The sequence below is a fragment of the Gopherus flavomarginatus genome, chromosome 2, assembly GCF_025201925.1.
Source record: "Gopherus flavomarginatus isolate rGopFla2 chromosome 2, rGopFla2.mat.asm, whole genome shotgun sequence".
Taxonomy (NCBI): Eukaryota; Metazoa; Chordata; order Testudines; family Testudinidae; genus Gopherus; species Gopherus flavomarginatus.
Window position 1 is genome coordinate 217096182 of NC_066618.1, and position 27014 is coordinate 217123195.

A 27014-nucleotide genomic window follows, 5' to 3' on the forward strand; every position below is an offset into this window, starting at 1 on the left:
ATCACAACAACCTATTCATGCTATTACTGGAAAATGTACTCGAGTGAGATGGATTTAATTAATCTGTTTAGCAACTCTTGCTAAACATCTTTAATTCTAGTAAAATTAATATAAATATTAACAAATTTGAAATATTTATTTACTTCGTGCAAAATAAAGCTGCAATATTTTTGAGTCATGAATTCAGTACTAAGTTTAACAGAGTTAATGCCCATCTGCAAAGACCATGTCACACCTGCCTATCCCTAACATGTTCCATATACCATCTCCCTCCCATCTTGTCCTAATTCCTTAACTGCTGAGTTCTCCTCAGGCTTTTGTATTTAACTGGTGTGCTGTTGGAGTGAGCTACTGGATAAACATTCCTCTTGCTGGTGATTAGGTGAATGTTTTCTGAAAATACTACTGGAGTATGTTGATCATGTGGAGCAAGTGATAAGGCAGTGGTTGAATTTAAAAAAAAAAAAAAAATCAAAAACCCATACCATAAACTTGTGCACATTGGACTGCAGAACTAAATCATCTGTTGTTTCTCACTTGACTTCAGTGAGGTCCCACATGTACCACGAGTCTACCCAAGTGAAGCAAGCTGTAGGATCACAGCCCACTATCATAAGAATTTTGGAGTAGGGACTGACTTCTGTATGTACCACATGAGGTGGATTGATTAAAATCAGTGATATTAATGATTTAAATCCGCAAGCAGGGAATCTTGATTTAAATAATTGATTTTACTCTTATTTTGTATTTATACTACTTAGTTATTTTCCTAAAGAGAGGTTCATTCTCATTGATTGGTATAACCGTTAAAACTATTGATTTGCTACTAACTATAGTCTTTCCACTAAATTGGCTGGTGGTATTTGGTAACCAGGAGCATATACTATATGTGTAGGCATTTATTTAAATAATTATATAGCTTAACATACATTTTATTCTGATTCATACTTTTTACATCTTTTATGTTAAAAAATAGCAAATGATACGCTAGTTTTTTCACTCATTTGTGTTAAGCTGTATTTGGATGGAAATTTGAATTACATTAAAAATGCACAAAAGCAATATTGTAAAATTTGCTTTTATTAAATAAAACTACCTTAAATGTGCTAGATACATAAGAAAAATAAGCTTATCAAAACGCGTTTTGCATTGAAAACTGATTTATTAAACAAATAAAGCACTAACTTAAGTTAGTGAATTGACAGATTGTTTCTAGTCATCATGGGACAGATTTTCAAAGTATTTAGGAGCCTAAAGATACAGATATGTGCTTAATGGGTTTTTCCAAAGCACCTGAACACCATGGGAGATAGGCACCTAACCTGCTTAGGCACTTCTGAAAATTCCACTAGGCTCCTATCCGAATCGTTAGGGGCTTAAAGGTGTTTGAACATCTGGCCACACTGAGGTCCTTAAAAGTGTTTAGAACAGGTATGTCTCATCCTCTCCCAACTGTATTTTTTATCCATAGCTTAGATATGGATAAGCTTTTCTGCTTTTTTCCAACTCCCAGTTTCTGAACTTTGAACTAGTCCAAATGAAGATAGTTTCTCTGCACTTGCTGACTAAACTGAAACCAAAAGAAATTAAGACAAAAGCTTTTTGCGCAACAGAAACTGAAAGTATTTGCATTAGGAAAAATGTAAACATTAGTATTTGCTGCATTTTAAAGACTGAAAATAATATAGATACTTACTTAATGCAGTATGTGACATTGTCACATTTGTAAATGTTGAGGTGACCTGAAAAGGTTAAGATACTTTCCGCCTGATGCTGTATATAACTGAATAAACATCACCCTTTAATGCCTTAAAATTTGAGGAGGGCTCATTTGATACTGCATATTTATTTAAATAAATTTTTTTAATAGATAATAAGCTTAGGCTTTAACATAGGGTATCATAATTTAAAATTGAACAAGATTTATTTTCAAAAAGAAAAATGTATTTAAATCTATTTTTATTTAAAAAATCATCTATATTTATCCATCCTGGTAGGGCACCTAGCACGGTGTGGCTGCTAGCCGCTACTGGAATAGTAAAGGTGCTATTACCTTATGTCTCCAGGTATTACCAGAGAAGCGAAGTTTGAAACTGGTGAAAAATCAGAATATCAATGTAAACTGGTACATGTATTGCCCGGAGAGTTCTGTCATTCTGCTTTCGACTACAGTCCTTGGCAATGTCCTTCAGCCATTCTATTTCAAGGTAAGGGACACATTCCCAATCTTAAGTTTTGTTTGATACATTGGGTTTTTCAGGTGACTGTCTGCTCCCTCTTTCCTTCCCCTTCATCCCCCATTGGTCTTTTCTATTTGTAGTTTCCTCCTAGATGTGTAATGGGTCCCTCATTGTTCATACAAACAAAAAAGCAGACAAAATGAAAACCTACATGCCAGTCTTTCTCTCTATGAGTAGAGAAGGAAAAGTTTTCTGTTTGTAAATCCTTGGGAGACACTCTAACACTAGATAGATCTGCTTTCATGGGGAGGTGAGTCAAGATGATGCTGGATAGCTGACATTAGAGGAGTAATGCAGCAAAAGCAAAATCCATGATACATACATTTTGGTGGCCGAGTGACTTGGCAAAAGAATTATCTTTCCAGAAATTACGCTTTCAGTAAAATACATTTAAACACAACTCTAAAATCCAACCCCAGTAGCAACTTGTAGTAACTTAAGCCTTCAGTTTCTGAATTGTGCCAAGAGTCTTGACATCTTCCCAGCAGATTGTGGGGTGAAGGCATGGGCTTCTGATCAGGGTCTTGCCAAGGAGCTTGGTGGCTAATAGGTACCCACTGAATTTTTTCAACTTTTTCAGTTAAAATGTTAATATTGTTATAACTTCCTCAAGAGACCTTTGAAGATACAAAATTTGAAATAAATTTTTCAGGAGAGATCAGTTGTTTTAAAAAAAAAAAAAAAAAAAGTTTCCATGATCGATGTAAGGCTTCTACCCCCACCCCAAAGAGGCTGAGTGCCTACTGGGTGGTCAGCTCCTCTGAAAATCAGGCCATTCTGGTCTCGAATTCCAGACTCAACTGTAAATGGGTTTGACTGTAGATTCTTGTATTAGTTTAATTAATCTGAAAGGGAAGCCTGAGATCTCATTCACTGAAACTGGCGCAGTAGAATGTTAAAGTAATAACTCTGCTGTTCATACAGTGCCTACCAAAACAGGGATGGGGCTACACTACAAATAGTAGTAAATAAATGAGTTGATTGTTCAAAAGCCTTCTCTTCTTTTTGGAACGGTATTGCCCCTTTTCACAACTAGTGGGTGCCATTCATATCACAGGCCTTCATAGAAAGGGAAGAAGAAATTTTTTTTCTAAATTAGACCTGACAGGCTGAAACTTTTTTTTTTTAAAACAGGGAGGAACAATGTCAAAATTATCAAAGTTTGAAATTGAGTTGCCTGCAGCACCCAAGTCCTCCAAACTCAGCCTTTCTGAAAGAGATATTGCTATGGCTACAATGTACGTACCACTGAATAATCAGTCTTTTCCTTCATTTAAAGGGTATTGACAGCTTTTGTAGTGGAGGTCCAGAGAGGAGAGTACAGTCCAGTCATGGTAAAATGGCTTGTCTGCTTTTTATCTTATAATAAAGTATTGTTAAAGTGCTTGGTACTGGACTGAATGTAAAGGAGCATAAAGAAATCTTATAAAAGGATTTAACTGATTAGGAAGTGGATGAGTCTCTGTCACTTGAGAGATGTAAAACTAAACATTACAAAAGGCTGGTAAATGTACAATAGAGAATAATCTTGTATGGACAGAGCTGGCCTGAATGATAGATATTTGTCACCTAATTTAGATTCTGTAAGCAACCTACTTATTTGTATGTGAGAGGGAGGCAATGTGACCATGGCAGACTGGTCAGACACTGCAGTAAGAGGATAACTTGCTGTCTTCATTGCAGAAAGGGTCTCCTAGGTGCAATTTTTCTGGTAGTATATTCATTTATTTGAAGAATAACATTTTAATCATGTTGTTTTGTTAGATATGGGCAGCTTTATGTTCTCTATCTGAGGCATCATTCAAGGACTTCCAATAGTGCCGGAGCAGAAGTTGTCCTTTATCATTTACCAAGGTAAATTGTATTTTGGTTTTTATTTTTAGATATAAATGACCTTGCTGATCAATGCCTCTTATCTCTGATGTTCATGTTTTCATAGGGAAAGCTCTTGTAAGAAGATGCATATATTAAAGTTGAACAGGACAGGGAAGTTTGCATTGAATGTTGTAGATAACTTGGTGGTAGTTCATCATCAGGACACTGAGGTATGATCTGCCTACAATTATTTATACCTTGTCTTTAAAGTTTGTGCTAGATTTTCTGGAGGCAATGGGTCTGTTCCTTCAAATACTTTTGCATGTGCTTAGTCTTTCCAAGTAAAGCTAAGGATGTGTGTCAGTGTTTTCAGGATCAGGGTCCAAATTTGTAATTTACAGGGGAAAAATCCCACTCCTAATTGTAATGCGTTAGAATGAAAATCATAATTCAGATCTATCTTCTTTTCAGTTTCTCATTTCTCTCTCTCTTTTTCTCTCTCTCCAAAAAAAATAAAAATAAAAAATGTTAGGGGGCATGAAACTATCTGCTTCTCTCAGCCTAAAGGTTTCTATATCTACAGCTGGAGCAAAGCTGGTTCAGCCATTGAAAGCCCTGTCTCCCTCTAATGATTAGAAACTTTGTATTCTAATAACTCAAATGGTTGCAGCTAGAAACTGATGTTGATTTTTAAGTCTCAAACAGATTTTAAAAAGCCACGTATGGGGAGAAAATAATAGTACAAACTAATTTTTTTTTTTTTTTTTTTTTTTTTTTTTTTTTGGGTAAAATGTGTACAAAAGAACTTTTCCATCTCTCTGTTTTGGGCCAGGGGCATGTGTTTATAGGATGCAACTAAGCCAGTATAACAAATTTTATTTTGTAGTATAGTGGATGTAAAGTAATGCCTACTATTTTAGAACCCTGTCATTTTCATGGTCTTAACTCTCCAAAAGGTTCACCTTTTTGGAGGCAGTTTTCCTACCTCTTGCTTCAAAAGTCATGCTTATTTTTGAGGAAAATTTGAGCAAAATCTTTCCGTATATTTTTGAGTTATAGAAGGATGGCAAAACTACTTCCCTGTTGTGTTTGATTAAAAACACACCTTTTCTACAAAGCTGTAGCAAAAATTGCTGAGGTTTAAAACTCCCCATGGATGTACAGGAGAAGATTATCAAAGGGCAATTAGATGGCCACCTCCCACTGAACAGGAGTTGGTGCCAAACTGCCCTTTGTGCCTTGAAAATCTCTCCCATAGTCCTCATTACACACCTTGCTTGGTTTTGGGAGGAAAAACAATTGAAGGTTGCTTGTGATGAGAAGCAAAGTGATATACTTGCCCCAAAGCCTAATAAAATCCTGCCCCTGCCTTCATCATCACTGTACATTCTCACTGACAAGATCTGGAAGCTTGACCAGGCTGCTGCTGCTCTGACAGTTGCTGGAACAATTTACATGCGAAGTTGTAAATGTCTCATTGAAACACAGTTTCAGTACTGTTTAGCATAAAATACATGCTATAAAATATACAGGATGTGCAATATGCTTAACGTTGGAGCCTTAACTGCTCCTTGAATTTTTTGAGCATTAGCTTTGTGATCCTAAAATAAACCAAAAGACATTGATACTAATGTAGGTTTTTTAATTACTTCATAGTATTTGACTGAAGTAGAGAGAATTAGTCTTTTAAGGCAGTGTTTTTAAAAGTTTAGGTCGCGACCCAGTACTGGGTCGCGGCATGTAAGGCACTGGGTTGTTTTGCTCAGCACCCATGGACGCTAGCAGCTCTGGTCAGTACCGCTGACTGGGAGGTTAAAAGTCCCGTCGGCGTTGCTGCCCAGCTAAGGCAGGCTAGTGCCTACCTGTTCTGACACCATGCTGTGTCCTGGAAGGGGCCAGCAGCAGGTCCAGCTTCTAGGCATGGGGGCCATGGGGCTCCGCGCACTGCTTGAGCACTGGCTGCACATTCCCATTGGCTGGTGGGGTGGTGCCTGCAGGCGAGTGCTGCTTGGAGCCACTTGCACTCCTCCACCTATGAGCCAGACCTGCTGCTGGCTGCTTCTGGGGCACAGCGTGGTCTGCGGTGCCAGGACAGACGGAAATCCTGCCTCTGCACCCCGGCTGTGCCACTGACCAGGAGCTGCCGGAGGTAAGCCCGTGTCCCAATCCCCTGCCCCAGCTCTGAGCCCTCCCCCCCAGCCCAGAACCCCTTCCTGCACCCCAAACCCCTCCTCCCCAGCCCCACCCCAGATCCTGCACCCCCAGAGCCCTGACCCCCTTCTGCACCCAACCTCCTGCCCCAGCCCAGAGTCCCTTCCCACACCCCAACCCCCTCATCCCCAGCTCCAATAGGTTGCAGGCATCAACAATTTTCTTCAACTGGGTCCTCAGAAAAAAAGTTTGAAAACTGCTGTTTTAAGGCATCTGCAAAAGGGGCCTGAGTTAAGGTTGAACATTAAATTCTTAACACTGGGAACTTCCTGGCACTTGAGTGTCTGACTTCCCAACCTTAATGTTGCATTGAGGCTAACTTTTAATAAGATATGCCCCAGTCCTGCAAAAACTCCTAGGCAAATGTTTAATCTTATGCACATAGTAGTCCCATTGAAAGCAGAGGTCTTGCAAGATTGGCGCCTCAGTAGTTAATCTGTCTGTGATGAAGGACTGCATAGATGGTGGCTAGATCTTTACTTGCACAAAAGGCTTTTGTCTCCTAAATGAACTCCTTCCAGGCAGCTTAAAAGAGTTTGAATAATGTGCCCCATTAGTAGATGTTGCAGAGCAGAGTTTTTAATTGTAGTTTTAGTGCTGTATGTTAATTTAACATTTTGTAAGATATGTTTATTCTCCAGTACTAACTGGGTCAAGCAGCAAGTGCTGGTGTACACATGCAGAAGACAATGCACAATGTGAATAGGTTACATGCCATTGATTTTAAAGTTGCTATGGAGTCCCTGTAATGCAAAGTGTGAGATCTCTCTAATATAGGTCTCCCACAGAGAAGACACTGTACTTGTGGTAAAATCACACCATCTGTGTTTTTTAGCTAATATTAACAACTTTCAAACCTGGCTTTAAAGTTTGTGGAAGTCTTGAGACATTACATGAGTCTGTAATAATTTTGAGGAAAATATACTTCTGATAATTTTGAAAAACCTATAAACCAAGTGAAGTAACATGATTTAATTATTATAAGAGCAGAGGATGAAATAAATGCAAAAGCATTTGAACATGAATAACTAGATGTGCTCTTGTAATTGGTGAATATCTTCTCATGGACATGAAAAATGAGGGGCACTGTCTTTTCAATTTTAGACATCTGTAATATTTGATATCAAACTAAAAGGAGAATTTGATGGGACCGTTACCCTTCATCAGCTTGTTCTTCCAGCTCGATCAATACAGCCTTATCAGATCCCTGTGGCAGGTAAAATTTATTACATGGCACTTAAACACAGTGAACATGTTTTTCAATCCTAGGTACATATACAACCCCAATCAGCATAGTATCTAAGTGCCTCATAGTCTTCAATGTATTTTTCCTCACAACACCTGTGAGGTAGGGAAGTGCTATTATTCCCCATCTTAGTAGGTGGCGGCGGGGTACAAGGCACAGAGGGTAAGTGATTTGTCCAGAGTCACTCAGGACGTCTATGGCAATGCAAGGACTTGAACTCCGTCTTCTGAGCCCCAGCTGAACGTCCTAATCACTGGATCACCCTTCTCTCCTCTTATGCTTACGCTGTGATTTAAAATGCACAAAAGTAACCGTTACTCCTTAAAATAGATACTTATTCACCTACCATCATACCTTGAGGTAAAATTTAAGTGGGGTGTGGGAGTTGTGTTCAGTGCCAGTGAAATGTTCATGTATATAAAATTAAAGTACTGACTTGTTACTTTAACAGTGTGTCTCCTACCATACCGCTATGGTGGTGTAAAGCACACCTTTGCACTCCCCCAATTCTGGAGCTGCTGTGTGTAGCAGGGGTGGTCCCTAGGCATACATTAGAGCAACCTGAGGGTTAATGTAAATACTGTAGTTGCCAACAGCCCCCAGGTGCTGAAACCATGGCAGAGGATCAACACAGCATAGCAATATCCAGGCCCCTTACACTAGCCATGGGTGGAATAGAAACATCTACTTGCACAAACTCTGCACCACCTGAAGATCCTTCCTGCACTGGGATGCTCACCCCTGTGTCAGATAGAGTAGCACCAGAGTTACGATTCTACAAGCAGTGTAGCTAGCGCACAGTGGCTATGTTAGACTGGACTAGAGGCTCTTGCATATATTTTGCCTGAGATGGGATCTTCCTCTTCAAAGAGTTTAATTCTGGCCTGTTCTTTTCTCTGAAGTCACAATGGAAATAGTGATTCTGGAAGATGTGATTTGTCAACTGGTGTATGTGTTTTGTGGGTATATATGTAACTACTTCACAAATAATGTTGTGTAACAAACAGGATTGCTTAATTTCAGAATGCAAAAACCACTGTCCAGTGTTTTGCGGAACTAAAAAATACAGTAATGTGTTTGCATGCAGTATCTAGCAAACTGAGCAGCATTATTTTTATTGTTAGGATGAGTTATGGCATGTTTTGTTTGTTTTTAACTGAGTTGTGGAATACTTGTGTGTTGTGTTGAAATCATAACACCCACACTAATGAGTGGGGAGGCAGAAGGAGCACAGAGCCTCTCAAGAGGCAACAAATTTTGCAGTCAGTTAACAGTAATACGTAGCTTCTTGTTCATACAGCTACCTCAGAGCAACAAGCTACTTAAGTGTATATGGTTAAAAGACTTTTTGCAACACTAAGTGGCAAGTTATGATTTCAACACAACACAGGGTGACAAAAGCAAGTTTGAATTGTGACACATTTTACCAAAAACTGAGATACCGCATCTTGACAGGGAAAACAGATGCATAACAAAGAATGTGTACACTAATCTGCTAATAAACCTTATCTACTCATGGCAGCTAGAGAAATCCGTCTGGCCTGGAACTTGTTTTTCTTTGTTTCAGATGTTAACTTTTCCCTCCATGTGCAGGTCCAGCCTCCGTGACTAATCAGTCTCCTGTTCCATGTAAACTCTGTATCCTTTGGTTCTGTTTTATTCTGGAACTTTGTCCAGATGTAATAGTTTCTCTATGCACCTGCCAATTTAGAGCATTTCTGCTATTAGAAATAAAGTGAAAAGGGTGAATCAAATATTTGTTCTTTCTTGCCTGTTAGACAAGTTTGTTAATAGCTTTTTGATGAAAGAATGGAATATTAGAACAAAATATTTGAAGTGTAGTTCCACTCTAATGTGACTAAGATAGCATTGTGGGGTTCATAGTCTCTCATTTCAGATAAGGCTTCTGTGAGAATTAAATGGTGGAATAAAGCTTTTGAAAGCAAAAGTGTGCTAAAGCTGCAATACAGAATCAAAATATGTGTTAATGTTAAGAGGTCTAGGAATGAAATTACTTTAATGTATTCAGCTGAAATGTCATAGGGAAATGAGGAAATCATCTTGTGACTGGTTCATCGGGGATGATAAACAACAGTGTTGGAGATCTGAATGAGGCTGCTTGAATTTGGTCCTAATCAGCAACTTCTGGGGGCTTATTTATTTAAGCTAATGCTATTATGAGATAAGTGGTTTTATAAACAGATATGCTAGTATCAAAAGTAGGGCTGGTGTTTTATTTCTTAAGAATTTTCTTTAACATTTAGATTCCTCCTCCTGGATTGTCTTTCAGCCTGATATTATAATCAGCGCAAGTGAAGGTAAATTGGATGTGATAAGTTTCCCATTAATTTTTAGATTTAAGTACAGCACCTTTATCCTTCTAATTCCAGTCCCATTAGCTTTTTAATAGTCTGAATCAGTGGTTCCCAGACTTTTTTCCACCAAGGACCCTTTTGGCATCTGCCTAAATTTTCTGAACCCCTTTCATTTGTGATATAGAAGTTTCATGTTGTTGTTCTATTGCCTATGTTTATTTAAAAATATATTTTTGCAATTAAAATAAGACTCAATGGAACCAAAAGTAAACAGTCTGCAATTATTAGAGGTTATTTATTTATTACAACCATTAAACTGTATCAAAGTAAGAATGCCCCCACCCCGATGACCTCTCAAGCACTGTGCATGCAAGAACAAAATGACATCCTCCATGTGGCAAAAGTACCTGCTGCAGTATGCTGGCTCAAGGGATGGATCCATGGTGGAACTCCACAAGTTCAGGGATCCCACTTTGGGAACCATCGGTCTAAATGGAAGTAACCAATGTGAATCTCACTAATGGACATCAGGGTTAATGAAGCATAACTGAAGGTGATTACATGCTTGTCACTTAAGTAATGAAACTATTTTGGATACCTCTTAACAAAAGAGGCAGAATGGGAGAAACTAAGGCCTCGTCTACACTACAAAGTTTTGTTGGCAAAAGCTGCCAACAAAACAGGAGGTGTACATACTACAAAGCTATTTTTGGCAGCAAAACTGCTGTTTTGCTGACAAAACCAAACCACTTCATTGAGAGGCATAGAGCTTTTTCTGACAAAGTGTCAGAGTGGCTGTTTGTTTTGTCTACCTAAGTGGCTTCCACCAGTATCCCACAATGCCTGCTGTGGCTGCTGTGCTCACTGTTTTGATCTCTGCTGCCCTGCAGGCATGTGCCCCTCCCAGCTGACCATGCTGCTCTGGGAACTAACCATTAAGGAGGAATGTTCCTGTTCTGCCCTGCACTAGGAACACAGCCCTGAGTCTGCAGAGAGCGAGAAGGAGGGAAAGGAGACAGGACTGCTGTTTTGACATTCCTCGGCACAGAGAGCTCACAGCGCTGCTCAGGATGCTGCTCCCAGCAGCTCAGGAAGAACTTGGAGGGAATCACAGAACCATAGGCAGGCAGAGCAGGCTGCTCCGGGAGAGACTGCTGTGCCGAGCAGAGCCAGGGGCTGATGGTGTCCAGCACCCCAGACACACCACTCTCCTCCTTCCCCTCCACCCCCTTTTAGTTGAAGAGCAGCTGATAATCTACTAGGATTCCCATGGAATGGTAGGACTGAGAAATCTGCATCATGTGACACTGTACCTGCCCCATGAACCATTGCAAACCCTTCCCAAAGCACCCTGCGGCCAGTTGCACAGCGGGATCGCTACCAGAGTGCACTGCTCTCTGTGTCAATGCAACAGCTGCTAGTGTGGACATGCAACAGCGATTTTTAATTGAAGTGATTTAATTAAAGTGGCATAACTTTTGCTGATGAAACTTTGTAGTGTAGATGAGGCTTAAGTGTAAAATAACTTGTATGGGTATGGAAGATTGTCATCTTATGATTTTTCATATGTTAAGTAAAAACGTAGGTGGCCCTCACTAGTTGTGTAAATAGTTTTGTTTTAGTTAATATTTTTAATAAGGCTTGATGGTTGGCTCTCTCAAATCTAGGGTATCTCTGGAATCTCGAAGTGAAACTTGAGCCTGTAATTAACCTCTTGTCAGATAAAGGAAAGCTAATGGATTTTCTTCTCCAGAGGAAGGAATGCAAAATGGTTATCCTATCTGTGTGTTCTCAGAGTAAGTCTTGTTCTTACTGATTGCATGTCTCCGTCTTATTCTTGGAAGCATTTTAGGTGTCTTCCTACACTGTCCTCATTCAAGGCTAGTTCTCCGTTGCCTTGAGCTCAGTCTCTTATTTTGTGAACTACCAGAGACTAAAATAGGGGAGCATTCTCATCAGTGATGTTGCTTATGCTGCCAACAATATCTAAGCCATGTTGCTTTTGAATATCTCCCAGAAAATCATTTCTGAGGGCTATTGTGTGTGCACGTGCTTGAAATTGTAAGATGAGTCTGGTTCCTCCTTTGAACCAATTCTCGATTTCACCAAGTGAAACTTCAGGTCCTAGCAAAATGCATTTGCATTCCAATTAAGCATAGCACTTACCATAGTCTACACTTAACATTTATATCTAGCCATGTTGACACACCTGAACACCATAGTTAACCTCCAGTGTAGACATGGTTACACATACAGAAAAACATCTTGTTGATATGGAAAGTATCTGTGCTGTACTGCCCATAGAGCAGACATACCCTTAGTGTAAAGGGAAAGTGGAATTTAGGATGTTCATGGGTCAGTTGACCTACTCTGCTGTGGTTAAGAGCATTTCCTGAATGTAACACCTTGTGAAGAGTCTGTGGTAAAACATTACTGGAGTATATACTCCACTAGCAAGGGAGAGACTGTTTTATCAGTATCTTGTCTTTTATGGCTGTTGTCTTTCAGTGTTAAGTGAACCAGACAGGGGAATGTTGGCTGTGATTGCCACTGTTTTTGACAAACTCAATCACGAGTATAAAAAGTACTTGGAAGCAGAGCAGAGTTATACCATGGTAAGTAATCTGCATCAGTGGCTATTTAGACAATGAATTTCAAAAAATACTAACCCTTATGGTTTTCATCACAGAGATGAAAACTGAAGTTAGTTAGCCGTAGCAAGTGCACCTCCCTCCTTGCATGTGTACAGAACTTCAACTTCACAGCATCATAGCTGTTCTTCTGCAGAACCATGAATTTGAATTTTCTGACTTGTGTTCTAAATATTTCAGCCAATCAGTTTTTTAGGTTGCACCTAGCTTGAGTATTTCTGGTGGCACTATTGAGTAGCCAGCTACCACTGGGAATAACATACACTGCAATGAAGCACCATTCTACATTGTATTTAATATATATTATGGGCTAGCTTGTATAGAACTAAGCCCTACCAAAACTTGACTTACTGAATAAAGCTGAAGATTTTTCATTTTACAGTAAGAGTTGGATCAAGAATATATGTCAAAGTTAAACAGTATGTTCCCTTTCAAGCAAAGTTAGTGGTCTGATCTAAGGCTAACGTATAGTAGATTACTTAGCCCTGTGTACATAAAGCCTACTCAGTACAGAATAGCTTCCTGTTAATGAGACTATTCATCTTCCTTCTGCCTTGTTGTAGGTGGTAGAAACAGGCCAGAGCCGAGGCAATCCCCTTCTGAAACAACCAGTCCGTACCCAAGCAGTTATTGACCAGTCTGACATGTACACGCATGTTTTGTCAGTGTTTACTGAAAAAAAGGTGAGTGAATCAAGTGCAAAAAACTGATAGTACTAGACAGGGAAATTTTCCTAAGAGGAGGGTTGGGTACGTGGAACTACAGAGACTGGTGATACTCACTACAATTCTTCCGAAGAACACAAGCTCTCTTTGGTAACAGACAAGCTGAATATCAAAATTCAGTAGCTTCTGCCAGTACTTGACATGAGAATCTGGTGCTAATCTAAGCCATTAATCAGTATACAGGTTGCCACTTCAGGATGTTAACTACCATAATTTTTCTGCTTGCTGCATAGGAAGCGCCTCACAAGTTCACTATAGCAGTCTTGATGGAATACATTCGCTCTCTTAACCAGTTCCAGATTGCAGTTCAGGTAAAGTTCCTCAAACAGCAACAAGGGGCAGTGCGTGCTTATGCTTTTAAATCCTGTTTCCTGGAGAATGGGAGGGGGATACTATGGGCCTTGTTACAATAGTAGAGGTGGGAGATGAGCAGTATCTCTGGCTTCTAGCTATCAGTTCAAAATACAGTCCAGATTTTCAAAAAGCAGGAAAGGAAGAGTCAGCAAGCCTTAGCAGCAGCTTGGCCTTAAGGTGAAGGGTCCAGTCTCTAACGGGCTACCTGAAACTTACATCACTGTGCTTCTAAGGTTGCTTTCGGTACAATTTCAGCACCTACATACCAACCAGAAGCCTGCTGTGAAAGAGAAATGAACCATCTCTATTGGCTACTAAAGCTGGCAACCTTAATCTAATTATTTGAGCAACAGAATAAAAAATGGAAGAAACTTCATTGAGCTACACTGCTTACATTTAACTGGGAATAGAGAAAAGCTAGTACTGAAACTGGAAGTCTTATGTATGCTTCTAACTAAAATCTTATTCAGTTCCACCTTCTAGAAGATCTTGAAACCCACCAAACAACTGAAGACTTGATATTGAGTCAAACTGCTTTAGAGTTTCTTTCCCTGTCTCTTGCATCCTCAGCATTATCTATATGAACTGGTCATTAAAACACTTGTTCAGCACAACCTGTTCTACATGCTTCATCAGTTCCTGCAGTACCATGTGCTAAGTGACTCAAAGCCATTGGTATGTATGTTAATATGGATTCCATGACAGCTGTTTTAAGATTAAGGGTAATACTTAACTTTTTAAACAGTATTAAAGTTGGTCTGTTACTGTTTCAGGCCTGTCTGCTGTTGTCTCTCGAGAGCATTTATCCCCCTGCACATCAGTTGTCTCTGGACATGTTAAAGGTAAGAATCAGTGTGTAAACAAATAAGCTTCAAGCATGTCACAAGTAGATAGCAGGCATGAAAACCTTACTGTATTTTACCTGATCAGACAGTATATAGGAGAGGTGGCTGTATTACAATATTTATGATTTTCTGCAGTATTAATATAATTGCTTTAATTTTGTCTTGTTACTTGGCTTTGCAGAGACTTTCGACAGCAAACGATGAAATAGTAGAGGTTCTATTGTCCAAGCACCAGGTGCTGACTGCCTTGCGATTCATCAGGGGCGTTGGAGGACATGACAGTGTTTCTGCCCGCAAGTTCCTTGATGCAGCAAAGCAGGCAGATGACAACATGCTTTTTTATACCATATTCAGGTTCTTTGAACAAAGAAATCAGAGGCTACGAGGGAACCCTAACTTCACCCCAGGTAAAAGGATGATATAAAATATGTCTGACTTTCTTTAATGTACCTCTGTGGTCTACTTAGCAGTGGCTGCTGGTTGGGTCCTAGTTACTGAAGATTACCCTCACTGGCTCAAGGAGGGAAGAGAACTATAATGTTTGTGCTAACATCTCCTGGTTTGACTGAAGAGGGCGGGAAATGGCATTGACCCTGTTAACTAAGGGCATGTTGGCTATAGAAGCTATTGAAAGCTCTCAAGGGGAGAGATGCTGGGCCATAGTTCTAGCTTGCAGCATGTACAGATACTCCAGTTAGTAGTGGTGGTCTGCCTTACCTGCATCATGTATAAAATGATTCCAGTTATAGATGAAGTGTCTAAGCTCTAGTAACAAGCACTGTATTAACCCTGAAGATTAATTTCTAACATGAGGTAAAGCTGTTTGCCTTCCACATTGAAACTAAAGACTAGTACTGGAAGAGTAATATCTTGATTAGGATCACAGCTGTGTGCGTTCACTAGCGCTCTTGAGTATGTTAGCTAATTCCTGTTAAGCAGTTGGGCCTGACTAGGCTCTAGGTCTTGTCTACTACACTAGGAAAATGTGCTAAAGATTTCATTACCTTGCTGATGTGGACCTATTTAGCTTGACCACCAGTGAGTGCTAGAACTCCCACTTGCCAAGACTACAGTAAAGTTACTTGGGGGGAGGAGGAGAAAACGTTCATAGTGCACACATTCCTGTGCATGCTAGTTGGCTCCTAACACTGGCAGGATTTAGGTTACCATGAGACTGATTCACACCAGCCTTTCATCAGGTGTTTAAAACCAGTGACACTTACCTTGGGACAAAGAATGAAGAGGCCTGAAAAGACAGATGTCATGACTTCTATTCACTACTTGTAATTTAGCAGATAATTTTGTAATTTGAATCCGTGGCAGGAGTCAAGTCATAAATGGGTGTCCCAATAAGTCAAAGAAATGAGTTAATTTATAAAAAGGACAGTGTTTAACATGCTGTTTTATCCACTATGGCTACACTGCAGCTTAGTGGGTGCTTCTTAACCCTAGTAGAGCACTGGACTAAAGGTAGGCAGGGGTACACTGCCACATCAGCTCACCATCCAAGTACAGACTCAGGGCCTCAGGCACACTTGTACTCTGTACTGCAGCTTGAGCAGTGGTGATGCTCCAGCTGTTTGACATCTCTTAAGACAGCAGCTACTGCTTAGACCTTCAGCAAAACATTCTCTGTATCCCGTTCATGTGTTGCTTTCTTTGTCAGCCCACACAGTCAAGTTACGCATCAACATAAACAAACAGCCTCTAAGTTTATTAGAAACATTTAAGTTAGGCTCTTCAGTGCCCTTCCCCCAGTATCAAGTTTACAAAAGTGTGCATACAGAAGTTTTCAAAATAATTAGTTAAGTGAACATTCATCAACCTAAAGCTATTTGAAATTTAACTCCACTGCATAAAAAAATTGACTTACACCATCCCTGCTGTCTCATTCCTCTTGTGTGAAGTCACTTGAACATGGAGATAGAATTATGGATTAGTGAATAACAATTTTGGACTCAAGGTAACACGCTCAACCTAAACCCAAAAAAAAAAATGTAACAAAGGACTATCTGTTTCCGTTTAACTGCTTTAATACTTCCCTTCCCAGTTATTGCAAAATGCGTGCTGCATGTGCTTCTAGCCTACCAGAACTATACCCAAATCTTGCAGATTTTACAGTCTCACCAAGGTGAAAGCACCATTAAAAACAGAAGAAGCTGACGCAAATGTCCACTTAAGGCTATTCAGCTGACAGGCCTTAAAATGGAGGTTCACTCTAAAAATCGTAGCTGCTTCTAATGAAAAAAAGCTAAAAACATAAGTAAAGCAAAAACCACTTCCATGTAGGAAAAAGCTAAACACTACTATTGGTGCAGTTTATTTTGTTCTGAATTTGAATGTTACCCCAACTGTCTTAGCACAAAATCCTATTACATTGTCCCTAAACCTTTTGTCCTGTCTTGCAGGAGAACATTGTGAAGAACATGTCACCTTCTTCAAGCAGATTTTTGGAGAACAGGCTCTTATGAAGCCTACTACTTTCTGAAAGTGAAATGCAATAAATTATACATTTTGTATGAAAACAGTAAAGTAATGAGATTTTGAACTACAAATTTTATAATAAAGTATACACAGACCATTGTGGTAATTATTACTAAAAATATTACACAACCTCTAGAGTGATGGCTTGTTTTTCCCTAAAAATAGTGCCAAAAAGTTGCATTGAGTTGCATTTAAAAGTAGCATCAGTGGTTTGGCAGTCAATTCTCATACACACGTCACCTTGCTGGAAAAAGTTTTCAACTTGTTATATTTTTCAAAGAAAAACTAGATTAACAGGATCATCTTTTAGTAATACTAGTCCATGAGTCACATATAGCATTTCCTGAGACTGAAAGCTTTATATGTCCAAAGCTGCTGTTTGCCTGTAGATGGATTGGTGCACAAGTTTAAAGCAGTGGTTACAGTGTGATAGTCATAGAACATTGCTGCAGTTCAGTCTTATGCTGAATAGGCCTTAAGCCACAGTTCATGAAGTCCACTGAACACTGTTAAAAGGGCTAGAAGTAGAGGAGTCTCTCTCGTTCTGTACCTTTGTATCTTTCTTGTGCGGCACGAGTTTTAGCTTTATTTACTGATGGGCCTGAGTAAAGGAAAAAAAAGTTATATTCTGAAATCCTCCTTCAGTAATGTGGGCAATATTGTCAGTCGAAGCAGAACTGGTGCATTATCTACTTTCTAGCAAATGTTTCCTCTAAAGGAAACACGGCTTTCCTGAAAAGTATTCCTTTAAGTAGTTAAGAACCAATGTTTAAGTGAGGAGATCTTACCACTAAAATCAATATGTCAAAACACAAACTTTGAGGATTAAATTATTTTGTATACAGCACAGCTGCTAATGACCCGCTACCAGGTAATATACTTTCATAATACAAGTGATGTAGAAAAGCACGCAGTGGAGAGGTTTCCCTTTCTAAATGGGTGAAAGGGGGAAGCAGAATTAAGCATTTTTCATTTAACAGCTGTTAACTTATGACACAGCTCTTTCAGTGAACATTTCTCTACTCACAGCGCAGTAGGAGACTCAAAGATGGAAAGGATACTGTACTGAGGGCTTGAGAAGGGAGACTCAGGAAGACAAATCATTGAAATTGGTAGCACTCCAGGAATGCTACCAACAAGGTGTGCAACTATAGACTACTGAAAAGGGATGGAAAGTCTGATGCAAACAGCTCTACTTTAACAGGACCAAATTACTACAAATTAAACTAAGTGGGTCACAACAGGTGACCCAATGTATCTGAAGTAACTATGCCAGTTATCCCTAGCAGTTTTTAAAGACAGTTTATATAGGCATACAGTTGCTGACTCCTATCCTGAATGAAAGGGATAATTTGAAGGAGACACTAATTTTAAAATCCATCTTTAGCAGTCAAGTGTATTCTTACCTATATAACTAAGCATAACAGGAAGAAATATTAATCCATGGGTAGCTCCAAGCACCACCATGGCTAGATACATCCTGAAGTAGAAGATCTGAAAGATTTGGGATTTGGAGAAGAACAACACTACAACTCCTCCAAATTTTGTCAGAGTGATGCCACTGAAAACCTGGTAATAGAAGAGGTTAAAAATAAGTGATTTCCTACAAACTGACATGGTGTTCTGTGACTCGCTTATTCAATAGCAAAGCGCTGAGAATACATACGTCCCGCATTCTGCAAGTTTAAATATTGCAATATTCCTTGAAAGTACCATCATCTCTTATATGCATAGAGCAAGGTTAAATTTTACTCAATAGAGCAGAGGTAGGCAAACTACAGGCCACATCCGGACTGTTTGACCTTTTAATCCAGCCCTCAAGCTCCTGTCAGGGAGCAGGAGCTTGCCCTGCTCCACACAGCTCCCGGGAAGCAGCGAGTATGTCCCCCCTCCAGCTCCTATGCATAGGAGTCTCCACACAGTGCCCCACCCCCAAGCTCTGCAGCTCCCATTGCCCAGGAACATGGCCAATGGGAGCGATGGGGGTGGGAAAGGGCAGTGCCTCAGACAGGACAGCATGCAGAGTTGCCTGGCCGCACCTCCACATGGAGGGGGGATATGCCACAGCTTCTGGGAGCTGATTGAGGTAAGCACCACCCACAGTCTGCACCCTAAGCCCCCCCACATGCTGCAACCCCCACCCTGATCCCCCTCCAAAACAACTCAGTTCCAGCCCAGAGCCCCCCCAAACCCCTATCCACAGCCCCACCAACCTCCTGCCCCAGTCTGGAGCCCCCTCCCTCACCCTGAACTCATTTCTGAACCAACCCCAGAGCCCGTATCCCAATTTCGTGAGCACTCATGGCCCACCATACAGTTTCCATACCCAGCTGTGGCCCTCAGGCCAAAAAGTTTGCCCACCCCTGCACTAGAGGAAGGGTAGTAGGAATATAGCTAAAATAAGTATAATTCAAAAGAGGGTAGCATATAATCAAAAAAGGCAATGAGATCAAGTCAGTCTGCTAGGTGTCTCACTTGCTAAAGAATCCTCTGTAACATTACACATCTCACTGCCTTAGTAATTTCACTTTATATTTAGATGTCACAAAAACAAAAAACTAGAAGAGGGAATTTTGACTTGGCTAAAAGGTTTTCTGACAACCATTTCCCCTTTCAATGTGACATGATTAAATAGAACCTTATTGTGGTGATCACACCATGACATGGCCAGCTGATTTTAATCTAATTTTGAGCATCATGTGCTTGAATTATATTTAAGCCTCTACAGGCCCCTGCTCCCATTCAGGGAGCATCTTCCTTAGAAAAAAAGCAAGTCAAGATAAACCAGAGGGGGATCCTAATAGGTGGAAAAACTGAAAATGGCCTTGTCTTCACTGAGATTTGAACATGTGTTATTCTGTGGGGATTACTTCACTACAGGTTCTTTCTTAGATGCTGCTCCCATCCACGCACAGACATCTGACCCAATTTCACTGATGTTTCCAACCCAGGCTAGCTGTCTCTCTCAAGCCCAAGAGAAGCTTGCAGTCAGGCTGGTAACCTGCCCGTCTTGTAGTGACGACACAGGATAAACCATTCTAGTGCCATGGGGAAGGCATCAGAGGACAAATCCCTTTGCGTGCCCAGAAGGACAGAAGATTTCTAACACAATTCATTGGCAAAGTCACAGCAGCTCAGCTTACTGCAGCACTAAGAACCATGCTCCCACAAGTCCTAGTGACACACATGGGGGAATGCAACACCAGCGAGGAAACTCGGGTATTGCTGTGCAGTGTGGCTGATCACCCAAGTAACTACAGAGACCCCCAAAAAAAGTATGTTTATACCATGTGTTAGCTAACATAACTAGCCCGTGCAAGCTTCACTCAGGCTTTAGCCTATACCCCAACTAATTTTGGTTGAAAGCACCAAAGGTTAACTACATTAAAGAGAGTTTAAGAAGTAAAAGCTGAAACTGTGTGAAATTTGGAGTTCTATAATGCCTGCTGAACACCTGAGCCAATAAATTTACACAAGCGTTTTTTAAATTACAGGCTATGCCCTAGCACTGAATCATCAGATTTAAAAATGAATTTTAGAAAGTTTTATAATCAATTTTAAGCATCAACAATTTACAATCAAATCAAACCAATCAGAAGTTATAAACCTTATTTTCAGGCCTATAACAGAAATCTAGACTCATCTGGGGAATTGTGACTGATGCCATTATAACAGCAGGTTAACCATTGCAGAATGACACCCAATATAGGACAGGCAAAGCTGATCCTACAACATAAGCATGTAGTAAGTAGCAAGGTATTACTTGATTTAAGTGATGATAGGATAGACTGAACTTGAGTTTAAGTCATTCTGCCTACACAGACAAAAGGAACATATTACTACAAAGGAACAGACACTTACAGAGCTGCCCATGCGGGAGAGTGCTGCTTCTGCACGCTCTACTCTGCTACCCTTCATACTAACAGTGAATGCTCTTGTGATGTGACTGCAGAACTCCACCGAGATACCACAGCTCTGAAAGTAAGAACAGGTCAGTAAATTTCTTGGCACCAAGCTTTCACTTCAGCCCCCATGTATTAAGCACCAAAGAGGCTATAAATTACTATCCACAACACCAGTCTAAATATATAAGAGTCAAAACATACAATTTGTCATTCTTTTTTTAAAAAAGCTGGGATCACGGAAATTTCAAGGCAAATTTTGAGAGGGGGTTCTGGTGACAAAACCATGAGCACAGAGCTCAGTGGCTGAATTAAATATAATTTATTAAAGCAGTTAATATGTAAAGCACCAGTGTACTGACCCTTAGGAAACTGGCTACTGACTGGATCACTGACTGTACTGCGGAGAGTAAAGCCACACACAACTGGTCTTGCTGTACAAACATTCTCTTATGTAACAAACCTTGACATTTTGATCCACAGCGGACGGGAAGCACTGGAGGCAAGGGAGAAAGTTGGCTGCTAGTGGGTGCTAAGCACCCGCTAATTTTTTTCCGTGGGTGCTCCAACTCTGGAGCATCCACGGAGTCAGCGCCTATGGGTAAGCCAACAGGAGAGCTCTCCTGCCAGCTTATAGCGGATACATTAGAGAGTTTATAGTGTTGCACCACTGTAAACCCTCTAGCATAGCCATGCCCTTAGCAAGTTTTCTGTACAGAAGAGATATTAAGTTACAATTGTCAGGATATACAAGATAGCATGTACTGAAATCTGTGACTGGAGTTATGTACATTGCTTTTGCACTGAGAACATTAGAGCCCCTTTAAACACACACACAAACACACATACCCCTTACCATAACAAGGTTAACCAGTGAAACAGCATTCAGGCTTATGCTCCAAAGCCACATTATTCCAAACATGTTGACTAGTATCATAGCAATAGTAATGGATACCATCGCAGCAGCCCACACTTCAAAACCAAGCAGCACAGTTGTCACCAAGAATATTGATCCCAGGGACACGCAGAGGTTAAAGATGGTGTCATGCACAATTGTCAGATATTGTTCATAGAAGACGTAAAACACACTGTGGAAAAAAGAGAGACAGTCGTTAGCCATCCATTTGGTTAGGTCACCAAGAATCATCTCCCAAATAGGTCTAAGTGTTTGAGTCACTGAGGTTTGTAGAAAACCCCTATCTATCCTTTTTCTTGACTAAGGGCTGTTCTACCTCGAAAAAAAGTTACATCAGCATAACTCACTCTCTCAGGTGCATAACAATCCACACTCAGAGATAGTTAAGCTGACCTAACCCTGGGTGTAGACAGCAGTAGGTCAACAGAAGAATTCTTCCATCAACCTAGCTACTGCCTCTCAGGGAGCTGGATTAGCTGTAGCCACAAAAGAACCTCTTCCATCGCTGTACTAAGTGCCTGCACTGAAGCACGGTAGCATTAAGTGAAAACAGCCATAGAGTAACCAGAGGAACCAGACTTGGGAGGGGGAAAAAAAAGGTTTTTAATCCTGGGGAACTATTTTCTTAAGTGTTTTTTTTTAATTAAGAACAGGGCAGTAACAAAGATGATCTCAAATACAGATAATAGGCTAAACCTTAAAAAACCTGGATTTCATGAAACGTTAATATTTCAAGGACATTCATATTCTTTAAAGTTTTTTAAGGTGGAGAAAGTCAAAGGAATACGTTTTACTGCAAGATATTGATTCTAATTTAGTTTCATCAGCTGTTTTCAAGAGGTCTGAGGAGCAAGACATTTCTCTTCTGGGCATTTAAACATTGGCTTTTTGTTTGTTTACAAACACAGGGATTTTAGAACGAGGGAAGATTCCTCACAGTTTAGAAAAAGCATCAGAGAAGAGGGTCAGGAAAGTGGACAGCAACAATTAGCAGCAGGAATTTAGAGCACTGAATCGCCTGAACTTTTCAAAAGTTCAGTATACTAAAGCATAAGACACCAAGGAGTTTTAAAGGATGAGGAATACCAGCAGGTAAAATGAAGGAATAGTGGCATCTAAGGAAAACCCTTAAGACCTGCACAGGTTCCTGAATGGCTGTTCAGCCGTCCACATATACAGATAGGAAAAAGAAAAGCAGAGGACACGTGGCTCAGAAAAGATAATGGTGCAAGAAGTAGACACACACAACTTCTGCAGACTGGAGAAGACCAACACTGTCTTTATTGTGGGGTAGAGTGGAAGAATCGCAGGCAGGAGTACATTGGAAAGGGCTGGTTTCCAATAACAATGTATTAATTGTTTTGGTAGAACCCTTAACACAGAGGTTCTCAAACTGGGACCTAGAGAGACATATGTTGGTGGTCACATGATGCTGGCTTTCCTTACTTCCAGCTGCTAAACCATAGTAAAAAGCAACTAAAATACTTTAAGATCCTTCTTCAGCTCTTCATACATACATCCAGCCAACATGCACTTTCTCCAGAACCCACGACTCCTGCCCAAAGTTACAATACACACATTCCTAGGGCAAAAAATCCACACCTACCTGTAAGGGAACACACGGTAATTATTTTCTTTGATGCCTATGGTTTCAGTAATGTTATCTGCTATGATCCGTGCTTTTTTCATAGCATCAATGAAGTCAGCTGAGGTTTTTAGTACTGTATGGTAAGTCATAAAGTAAGTAGCTCCAACATCAGAGTTATTGTTTATGAAGTTGACAGCAGAGCTATATGCAGCATGGCCTCTGTAAATGAAGTGAAACTGTATTACTTCATGGTCAAGCAACAAGATCAACCACTCTCATTTTGATGCCAAGAATCAGGATTTCTCAATGTAAAGACAAATAGCAGAGGAATCCAACTATCTGCAAATTCTTACGATGCAAAACACAGGTTCTACAGCGTTATCTGAAGATATTCTGAAAGTACAAAATAGCACCCCCACAAAAGATGACTTACGTTGTTGATCACTTATGTAGGATGTTCCAGACAAGATAACTAGGACAAAAGAAAATCTGATACTTACAACTTTGCATTATAGGAGCACAACAGGATTTGCTGGTTTTAAAGTGGTCTATATTTCAGTATGTTTTTAAATTAAAGTGCAAGTGTGTCCACAGAGGCTTGGATGATGGGTATACATTTCATAAACAAGTGTCACTGCTGGTTCCTATTTCACCTGCTAATTTTCAACAGAGATTAAACTGATTCAGTCTATAGGCACTTACCCTTTTCCACATTTAGGATTAGGATTATCGGACAAGAACATTGGCAAAAATTTCATGAAGTCTCCACCCTGAGGCCTCTGCTTGCCTTCTTCAGTCAGTGGACGGCAACGCATGCACGATACATCAACAACTGGAAAAAACAAAAAGCAGAAAAAAATAAAAAGTACTCAATGTCCGCCAGACACCAAGGGTACATCTATAGGACGTTGTACTATACTCAGTTTCACCTCAGTGACCCGAAGGGCTCATCCAACCCTAAAAGAACTACTTCTTTCACTGCTAGAGAAGGTAGCTCTTTAACATTTATATATCTCTCTACAGAGAGATATGGGGATCGCTCTATCCAGAGAGAAAACCCAAAATACAGAGCTAAGTCCTATATTTTCTGCATCAAATACACCCATTTCTTCGTGCTTGGGATTGCTGTTACATTAGATAAGGCAAGTCCAATACAAAGACTAACAAATAGTGTTACCAACCTCTGTGTTCTGTATTCAGTACTGTACAACAGATCCCAATACACAAGGCACAGTGCAAGCAATTTTCAAGACATGAGGGCAATAAACTGCTGATTGCGTTATCTGGAGCAATGCTTCTCAAAGCCGGTCCGCCGCTTGTTCAGGGAAAGCGCATCCCTTGGCCTGCGCCACTTCCTGCAGCCCCCATTGGCCTGGCGTGGCAAACTGCGGCCAGCGGGAGTCGCAATCAGCTGCACCTGCGGACGTGGCAGGTAAACAATCGGCCCAGACGGCCAGGAGCTTTCCCTGAACAAGTGGTGATCCGGCTTTGAGAAGCACTGATCTAGAGCTCATAAAGATCAAAGTGGTCCATAAGCCAATTAGTTATTTTGGGAACAGTATTATCCAAAAGGGCATCTTCAAAGAATGCAGCATTTTAACATTTAAACTGCATTAAATTTAGTCTCCTTCCAGAAATGGCAATAATTCCAGAATGGGAAAGTATTTTAAAGAAGTACATCTCAGCCAATTTCAAACACACACACACACACACACACACACACACACACACAAAAAGAAGAGTGTAGATTTAAGTCCTTATTTAGAAGAAAATGTATTTGAAAAGCTTTTTAAAATATGATTAAAGCAACACTGGAAACCTGAAAAAGAAAATGCGGAGTACCTGAAGCATTGCAGAATTGTCTAGTAGTGTTGTAGACTCTGCAGCAGGATGACTGTGGTTTAACCCAATCAAAATAATCATCAATCCATGAAGAAGGGGGAAAGCCTATTCTTGTGCTGAAACATTAAAAAAAGATACCAATAGATGGTTCAAGAGACGCACAACCTTAATTATGGTATTTCCTAAAAAACCTTCAACTTCACCACTTAGTGTTCTTTTCACATAGGAAATTACATACAAACTAGGTTTTAAAAAAACAAACTGAACGAAAAAAATTCCATCATTCTGACATCGACACACACAGGGTTCAACATCAAGATTGGCACTTTAGATCCACAGCACTGACTTCTGCCACTTGAGCCAATGGGTGTAGTGGGCTCTCTTATGTGGACCAGCACTAGAGGGGGAATGAGAAATTTTGCTGGTGGGTTTCACAGATCTTTGCTGACAGCAGATGAACGTGAAATACAGGAATCTTGGGTCCCATTTCAGGCTCTGGGAGGGGAATGTGTTCTAGGGGTACCTAGTGTGCTCTGCCCCTGTCCCTGTGCTCTCTCCTCGCCCCCCCCCCCCACTCTAGCTCCTCATGCCAGTCCCTGTCTCACCCACTCCAGACTCCTCATCCCAGTTCCCTGGTTCAAGGCTCCCTGTCCAAACCCCAGTCTCCTCATCCCAGTCTCCCCACCTCTGCTGGACTCCTCATCTGATCTCAGTCTCTCCCCCAAAGTACCAGTTTCTTTCCCCAGCCAGTCCTGTCTCTCCCCTGCCCACAAGCTCCCAGTCCCAATCAACTCCCTCCAGCACATGCCAAATCAGTGGTTCTCCACCAGGGGTACATACCCATGGGGATACACAGAGATCTTCCAGGGGGTATTTCAATTCATCTAGATCAGTGTTTCTTAACCCCAGGGGGCCACAGAACAGGTCTGGGGAAGGGGTTGCAAGTGCAGGGGGCATGGGGCCCCGCAAAGCTAAGTTACATGCTTCAGCCCCAGGCAGCAGGGCTCAGGCTTCAGACTCCTGAAAGGGGTACAGTAACTGGAAAGGTTGACAACCACTGTCTCTTGTCCACTCTGCATTTGAGTCAGACCACTTCCTCCTCCACACTGCCTAGGCACCAGCAGATGAATCATCTAGAGCACAGGAGAAAAATTTCTCTCTCAGAGCTCCTGAGCCCAGCATCACATTACAGGGAAAGTCCTGCTCAGCCCCTGCAGTCACAACCTGGAGCATGCTAAGTACAGATGGAATCTTTGGAGAATTTAAGCTGTCAAGCTCTAACAAGTCTAACTGAGCACATCTTAACTAAGATTTTTCAAATTTTTATAACTTGGCCAAATGTGGGTAGTTTTTTCATAGGAACAGCAGGAGAGCACATCCCTGATACCAAAGAAAATCTCTCATAAAATTTCAAGTCCCTGATCCAAAGAATGGAAGCATTATAATTGTAGCGTTTTTTTAAAAAACACATGTAAAACGAAGTATTTTCCCCAAATCTTGTTCTGGAAAACTGCTGAACCATTTTTGCTAAAGCTTTCCAAGAAGCTCAGTACAAGGCAGCAGGAAAATTTCAGCCCAAGCATTTGGCAAACTTATAAGCAACTGAAACAGGTGTTGTTCCTTGTAACAAGACATTGTGACGTTGCACTCCATGTTTTATGCTTATGAGCGTGAATATAATGTAACTGGAATATGATTCATGCAAAAGGTCTCTCGTAAGGTATCATTACAAAGCTTATAATCTACTGAATGTGGTCATCCTGTTTGTATGAATGTGTCATTCTTGTATCTGAAGCTAGAAATATAAAGTATAACGCTGCAGTCCTATTGTAATTATGCAAAGTGTGGGCCATTAATAGTGGTTCAGAATCCTGATGGCT

At 40.6% G+C, this 27014-nt stretch overlaps 2 protein-coding genes across 3 annotated transcripts in view; one reads left to right on the plus strand and one right to left on the minus strand.

Annotated features, from left to right (window-relative positions):
* The window catches only part of RMC1 (regulator of MON1-CCZ1), a 28143-nt gene extending 11162 nt beyond the window's left edge, over nt 1-16981 (plus strand). The window contains exons 6-20 of one of the 2 annotated variants that reach the window (XM_050941987.1): nt 2067-2207; nt 3375-3478; nt 4005-4094; nt 4180-4285; nt 7371-7482; nt 9106-9150; nt 9777-9830; nt 11495-11623; nt 12336-12442; nt 13042-13161; nt 13437-13514; nt 14128-14232; nt 14331-14399; nt 14584-14809; nt 16811-16981. In XM_050941987.1, coding sequence (XP_050797944.1) covers nt 2067-2207; nt 3375-3478; nt 4005-4094; nt 4180-4285; nt 7371-7482; nt 9106-9150; nt 9777-9830; nt 11495-11623; nt 12336-12442; nt 13042-13161; nt 13437-13514; nt 14128-14232; nt 14331-14399; nt 14584-14809; nt 16811-16890 — 1566 coding nt within the window. In that variant the 3' untranslated portion in view covers nt 16891-16981. Of the gene's footprint in view, nt 1-2066; nt 2208-3374; nt 3479-4004; nt 4095-4179; nt 4286-7370; nt 7483-9105; nt 9151-9776; nt 9831-11494; nt 11624-12335; nt 12443-13041; nt 13162-13436; nt 13515-14027; nt 14233-14330; nt 14400-14583; nt 14810-16810 lie in introns of those variants that run through there. The other variant, XM_050941988.1, reaches the window with a different exon arrangement.
* The window catches only part of NPC1 (NPC intracellular cholesterol transporter 1), a 58306-nt gene continuing 47387 nt past the window's right edge, over nt 16096-27014 (minus strand). The window contains exons 19-25 of the mRNA XM_050941931.1: nt 25135-25250; nt 23995-24124; nt 23311-23511; nt 21645-21876; nt 20748-20861; nt 18293-18455; nt 16096-17487 (exon numbers count right to left, since the gene is read on the minus strand). Coding sequence (XP_050797888.1) covers nt 17405-17487; nt 18293-18455; nt 20748-20861; nt 21645-21876; nt 23311-23511; nt 23995-24124; nt 25135-25250 — 1039 coding nt within the window. The 3' untranslated portion in view covers nt 16096-17404. The remainder of the gene's footprint in view (nt 17488-18292; nt 18456-20747; nt 20862-21644; nt 21877-23310; nt 23512-23994; nt 24125-25134; nt 25251-27014) is intronic.